General features: G+C 50.3%; 1 protein-coding gene across 1 annotated transcript in view; it reads right to left on the reverse strand.

The window, feature by feature from the left end:
- LOC121866211 overlaps positions 1–1,876 on the reverse strand; it is an 8,135-nt gene extending 6,259 nt beyond the window's left edge. The window contains exon 1 of the mRNA XM_042365817.1: positions 1–1,876. This exon is cut by the window's left edge and continues 19 nt beyond it. Coding sequence (XP_042221751.1) covers positions 1–1,876 — 1,876 coding nt within the window.
- Between the last annotated feature and the right edge of the window lie 5,624 nt (positions 1,877–7,500).

A 7,500-nucleotide genomic window follows, 5' to 3' on the forward strand; every position in this document is an offset into this window, starting at 1 on the left:
CACATGCCTGATACAGAGGGCAGTGACATGCCTGCAGAGGAGTGACACATGGCTGATACAGGGCAGTGACATGGCTGATACAGAGGGCAGTGACATGCCTGATACAGAGGACAGTGACACATGGCTGATACAGAGGCAGTGACACATGCCTGATACTAGCGGGCAGTGACACATGCCTGATACAGCGGGCAGTGACATGGGTGATGGGGGCAGTGACACATGCCTGATACAGAGGGGCAGTGACATGGCTGATACAGAGGGGTGACACATGCCTGATACGAGAGGCAGTGACACATGCCTGATACAGAGAACAGATGACACATGGCTGATACAGGGCAGTGACACAAGCGATACAGCGGGCATTGACCATGGCTAATGCCGGGCAGTGACACATGCTGACCAAGGGCAGTGACACATGGCTGATACAGAGGCAGTGACACATGCCTGATACAGCGGGCAGTGACACATGGCTACACGAAGGACAGTGACACATGGCGATACAGAGGCAGTGACACATGCCTGATGCAGAGGGCAGTGACACATGGCTGATACAGCGGGCAGTGACACATGCCTGATAAGGGCAGTGACACGCCCGATGCAGAGGGCAGTGACACATGCCTGATACAGGACGGTGGGAGGCAGTATACCTGACACTGAAGGAGCAGTGACACATGGCTGATACAGGGGGCAGTGACACATGCCTGATACAGAGGGCAGTGACACATGCCTGATGCAGAGGCAGTGACACATGCTGATACAGAGGGCAGTGACACAAGGCTGATACAGAGGAAGTGACACATGCCTGATGCAGAGGGCAGTGACACATGCCTGATACAGAGGCAGTGACACATGCTGACACAGAGGCAGTGACACATGGCTGAGGGCAGTGACACAGCAAGCTGATACAGAGGGCAGTGACACATGGCTTGATACAGAGAAGTGACACATGGCTGATACAGCGGGCAGTGACACATGGCTGATACAGAGAGTGACACATGGCTGATGCAGAGGTGACCATGGCTGATACAGCGGGCAGTGACATGGCTGATACAGAGGGCAGTGACACATGGCTGATACAGAGGGCAGTGACACAGCTGATACAGAGGGCAGTGACACATGGCTGATGCAAAGAGCAGTGACACATAATGGGGGAAAACGGGTGACATGGCTGATACAGAGGGCAGTGACACATGGCTGATACAGAGGGCAGTGACACATGGCTGATGCAGAGGGCAGTGACACATGGCTGATACAGAGGCAGTGACACATGGCTGATACAGAGGGCAGTGACACATGGCTGATACAGAGGGCAGTGACACATGAAGGCTGATACAGAGGGCAGTGACACATGGCTGATACAGCAGGCAGTGACACATGGCTGATACAGAGGCAGTGACACATAGCTGATACACAGGGCAGTGACACATGGCTGATACAGAGACAGTGACACATGGCTGATACAGAGGGCAGTGACACATGGCTGATACGGCGGGCAGTGACACATGGCTGATGCAGCAGAGATGACACATGGCTGATACAGAGGCAGTGACACATGGCTGATACAGAGGGCAGTGACACATGGCTGATACAGGGCAGTGACACATGAAACGATACAGAGTGACACATGGCTGATACAGAGGGCAGTGACACATGGCTGATACAGAGGGCAGTGACACATGGCTGATACAGACAGTGACACATGGCTGATACAGAGGCAGTGACACATGGCTAATACAGCGGGCAGTGACACATGGCTAATACAGCGGGCAGTGACACATGCATATACAGAGGCAGTGACACATGGCTGATACAGCGGGCAGTGACACATGGCTGATACAGAGGGCAGTGACACATGGCTGTACAGCGGGCAGTACATGGCTGATCAGAGGCAGTGACACATGGCTGATACAGAGACAGTGACACATGGCTGATACAGAGGGCAGTGACACATGCTGATACAGGGGCAGTGACACATGGCTGATACAGCAGGCAGTGACACATGGCTAATACAGCAGGCAGTGACACATGCCTGATACAGAGGGCGTGACATAGCTGATACAGGCAGTGACACATGGCTGATACAGGGCAGTGACACATGGCTGATACAGAGAACGTGACACATGCCTGATACAGAGGGCAGTGACACATGGCTGATACAGCAGGCAGTGACACATGCCTGATGCAGAGGGCAGTGACACATGTGTCTGGGGCAGTGACACATGAATACAGAGGGCAGTGACACATGGCTGATCAGCAGGCAGTGACACATGGCTGATACAGAGGCAGTGACACATAGCTGATCTGGAGGAAGTGACACATGCCTGATGCAGGGCAGTGACACAAGGCTGATACAGCAGGCAGTGACACATGGCTGATACAGAGGGCAGTGACACATGGCTGATACAGCAGGCAGTGACACATGCTGATACAGAGGTGACACATGGCTGATACAGAAGGCAGTGACACATGGCTGATACAGCAGGCAGTGACACATGCCTGATACAGAGGCAGTGACACATGCCTGATACAGAGAGTGACATAGCTGATACAGAGGGCAGTGACACATGCCTGATACAGAGGCAGTGACACATGGCTGATACAGCAGACAGTGACACATGGCTGATACAGCGGGCAGTGACACATGCCTGATAGAGGCAGTGACACATGAAATACAGCGGGCAGTGACACATGCCTGATACAGAGGCAGTGACACATGGCTGATACAGCAGGCAGTGACACATGCCTGATACAGAGGGCAGTGACACATGGCTGATACAGCAGGCAGTGACACATGGCGATACAGGGGACAGTGACACATGCCTGATACAGCCAGGGCAGTGACACATGCCTGATACAGAGGACAGTGACACATGCTTAATACAGAGGCAGTGACACATGCCTGATACAGAAGGACAGCGACACATGCCTAACATACAGAACAGTGACATATACCTCACAGAGGCAGTGACACACACTTGACACAGGGCAATAACACATACCTGATGCAGAGGACAGTGACACATCCTGACACGCATATCCCAACTGCCAAATCGTGTTTGAGTTGATGTATTCAGAGAGAGATGTGTCACTGGTGAGCTGTAGGAGTACACAGAGTCACAGTACTTGGAGAGTATTAGTAACCCTTGAGTACGCCTTGACCCCCTGAGTACGATAGCTTAACCTATTAAGAACGATGATTTCACCCCTTGAGTACGGAGATTTGACCTTCTTGAGTACGATGATTTGACCTGTTAACTATGGTGATTTAACCCCTTGAGTATGGTGATTTAACCCCTTGAGTACGATGATTGGGCCCTGAGTACGAGAATTAACCCTAGTACAATGATTTAACTCAAGGGTTAAATCATCGTACTCAAGAGATTCCTCCAACTCACTCATTTCTAAAAGTCTCGTAAAATAAATTTCCCTTACACACACACACACACACACACACACACACACACACACACACACACACACACACGAGATAAAAGATAAGATTCTCAATGGTTCGTAAGTCCAATTTTCCACGTAATTGGAGATGAAAGAACGTCACCCAGCCAGTTATTGAAGAAGAACAACAACAGGAACAATAAGATAGAGAAGCACGAAAGAACGAGAACAATAAGAACAAGAAGAATAAGAACACAAACAACAAGAACAATAAGAACACGAACAACAAGAACAATAAGAACACGAACAACAAGAACAATAAGAACACGAACAACAAGAACAATAAGAACAAGAACAATAAGAACAAGAACAACAAGAACAAGAACAACAAGAACAAGAACAACAAACAACAACAGCAATAACAATTAACAATAACAATAATAACAAACAAACATCACCGTATTTTATGTACTGTACGTGATATAATGAAGTCCACCCGGAAATAGGTACACCCAGTTATACCTACAAAGGTCCAGTAATAAGCAGACCGTAATAAACAGACCCAGTAATAAACGAACCCAGTAATAAGGCAGACCCAGTAATAGGCAGACCAAGTAATAAACCAGCAATAGAGCAGACCAGTAATAAGAGCCAAACCCAGTATGGTCTAAATCAACACCCCAAAATGAACACGGACTCTGAACGCCAAAAATAAACAAAAGAATTTATAGATGGAGAATAATGGCGACACACACACACACACACACACACACACACACACACACACACACACACACACACACACACACACAGTAAATAACGAAAATTAACGAGACCTGGATATAAACCTGGAAACACAGGACCAAAAATAAACCAGAGGAATCAACGTGACCTGGAAATATGACGGGGAATAACAACATCCAGAAATAACACTGGAAATGAAAATGGTAAGTTCTGTGAATAAACCTGGAAATAATAAACCACACACATAAATCTGAAATAATAAACTGAGAAATAAAACCAAATAGTAAAGATAGAAATAAACCGGAAATAGTAAAGATGAAAATATAAACAAATAAAGACAGAAATAAACCTGGAAATAGTAATGATGAAATAAACCTGGAAATAATAAACCCAGAAATAAACCTGGAAATAATGAACTCCAGAAATAAACCTGTAAATAATAAACTCCAGAAATAAACCTAAAAATAATCGTAAAAAATAATTTATCAAAAATAAACTCATTAAATAACAGCATTGGCCCCATTAGATAGTAGAACAGGTCAGGTCAGGTCAGGTCAGGTCAGGTCAGGTCAGGTCAGGTTAGGTTAGGTTAGTGTGTGTGAACTGAACGAGGAGGGAGGAGGAGGAGGGAGGAGGGAGGAGGAGGGGAGGGAGGAGGGAGGTGGAGGGAGGAGAGGGGAGGGAGGGAGAGAGGGAGGGAGGAGGGAAGGAGATGAGGAGAGAGGGAAGAAGGAGAGAGGAAGGAGGGAGGGAGGGGGAGGGAGGAGGGAGGGAGGGAGGGGAGGGGGAGGGAGGGAGGTGGAAGGAGGGAGAGAAGGAGAGAGGGAGAGAGGGAGGGAGGGAGGGGGAGGGAGGGAGGGAGGGAGGGAGGGAGGAGATGGCAGGAGAGAGGGAGTGTGCATTATCTAGTGTCATAATTTAGTATTCCTATATGTGAGGAGAGAGAGCACCTCCCACCTTAAAGCCTCAGATGTAAGCTGAAGTGTTGTGTAGAGTGTATGTGTGGTATGTGTGTGTGTGTGTGTGTCTGGTGTGTAGAGTGTACATGTGTGTGTGTGTGTGTGTGTGTGTCCTTATCCACACACATACACCAGCTACCTCCCCTGTATCTCCTCGCAACAGCCTAGGTAGAGTGAAGGGAAAAAAAATATTCTAGCTAGAGAAAAAGAAGCCATTGTTTACCCCAGGCCGAGCGTCTAATAATAAGTGGCTGACAGTAATCTTCCTGGTGGCCGCCCAGCTGGGGAAGTTTCCCTGTCAAGGTGCTGGGTTAAAATCTTGGAGAAGGGGTAAAAAAAATATTACAAATATCGCCCAGCTTATGAAAAATGTTGTCATATAGGGAAAAATGTCATGAAGGGAAAATATCTTCATGTAGGGAATAATGTCATGAAGGGAAAATATCTTCATGTAGGGAAAATATCTTCATGTAGGGAAAAGTAGGAAAAAGTACCAATGTTGTGAAAAAAAATTAACTTGAGAAAAAATCCTCCTTTCCCAGGCTATAAAAATAAGAGAAAAAATTTAAATTCAATAAAAATAAATAAACCTGACAATAAACATGAAAGAAAATTCTAAAGAAGAAATAGATTAAGGGGGAAAATCAGATAAATATTGAGGAATAAGAAAATAAAAAATCAAAAATAAGAGGATATTTTACCACACTTTTGATAGAGAGAGAGAGAGAGAGTAGGTATCCAAGCTAAGGCCGAGAGAGTGTATGCATGCATCTTGAGGGTGTTATAGGGTGTAGCAGGTGTAGAGGTGTAGGTATAGGAGAGGTGACAGAGAGCGGGGCATTCAAGGTGTTGCAGGGTGTAGCTGTCGTAGCAGGGGTATAGGGGGGGAGGTATCTTGGGTGGGGGTTGAGGGAGGAGGAGGAAGGGGTGGTCAAGTAGTCAGACAGGAGCAACAGACAAATAGCATCTCCCACCGTCTTGTCAGGGTGGTGAGGCGGGGATAAAAACAAGGCATTTTGGTGGTGACACACACACACACACACACACACACACACACACACACACACACACACACACACACAAACCAGTTAAATATATAACCTCAGTCTAGCTGGCGTGGGTTCTTGAGGACGTGGATGGGCGTGTAGGCGTGGGCGGACGTCTTGATGTGGGATGGTTAGGGATAACAGGTCTATGGGCGTGTGTGACCAGACAGTAGGCGTGGCATAGTAGACGATAAAACTTCATGGGCGTGTAGGTGGGGGCGTGGGTGTCTGGTGATGGGCGTGGGTTACGTGGAGGTGGGCGTGTATGATATGGTGTTTGACAAGACACTGGTGGTCGCGGTTTATCTGTACCCAGGCGTGGGAGGTCTGTGTGTGTGTGTGTGTGTGTGTGTGTGTACGTCGCTGCAAGGTGTGAAAACGTTTTTATGTGACTTATAACACACACACACACACACACACAGGGTTCACCTAGCAGTGATGATTATCGGTGTGTTTGTCTGTTAGCAGGGGTCTGATATATGGGGTAGGGAGTGGTGGGTGGGGGGGGTGTGAGGGTGGGTGGGGTGTGAGGGGTGGGTGAGGTGTGAGGGTGGGTGAGGTGGTGGGGGTGTGAGGGGTGGTGGGGGTGTGAGGGGTGGTGGGGGTGTGAGGGGTGGGTGGGGTGTGAGGGGGTGGGTGGGGTGTGAGGGGTGGGTGAGGTGTGAGGGGTGGGTGAGGGGTGGTGGGGGTGTGAGGGGTGGTGGGGGTGTGAGGGGGTGGTGGGGTGTGGAGGGGTGGTGGGGGTGAGGTGGTGGGGTGTGAGGAGGTGGGGTGGGGTGGTGGGGGTGTGAGGGGTGAGTGGGGGTGGGGGTGGTGGGGTGTGAGGGGTGGGTGGGGGTGTGGGGTGATGGGTGTGTGAGGGTGGTGGGGGTGTGAGGGGGTGGTGGGGTGTGTGAGGGGTGGTGGGGGTGTGGGGGTGGTGGGGTGGTGAGGGGTGGGGTGGGGGTGTGAGGTGGTGGGGGGTGTGAGGTGAGGTGGGGGAGTGAGGGTGGTGGGGGTGTGAGGGGGTGGGTGGGGGTGAAGGGGTGGGGTGTGAGGGTGGTGGGGGTGTGAGGGGTGGTGGGGGTGTGAGGGTGGTGGGGGTGTGAGGGGTGGTGAGGGTGTGGGGGTGGGTGGGGGTGTGTGGGGTGGGTGGGGGTGTGAGGGGTGGGTGAGGGGGTGAGGGGTGGTGGTGGGGGGTGTGAGGGGTGGGTGGGGTGTGAGGGGTGGGTGGGGTGTGAGGGGTGGTGGGGGTGTGAGGGGGTGTGGTGGGGTGTGAGGGGTGGTGGGGGTGTGAGGGGTGGTGGGGGTGTGAGGGGTGGTGGGGGTGTGAGGGGTGGTGGGTGTGAGGGGTGGTGGGGTGGAGAAGGTTGGTGCAG

This window comes from Homarus americanus, unplaced genomic scaffold (genome assembly GCF_018991925.1).
Source record: "Homarus americanus isolate GMGI-L3 unplaced genomic scaffold, GMGI_Hamer_2.0 scaffold8890, whole genome shotgun sequence".
Lineage (NCBI taxonomy): Eukaryota > Metazoa > Arthropoda > Malacostraca > Decapoda > Nephropidae > Homarus > Homarus americanus.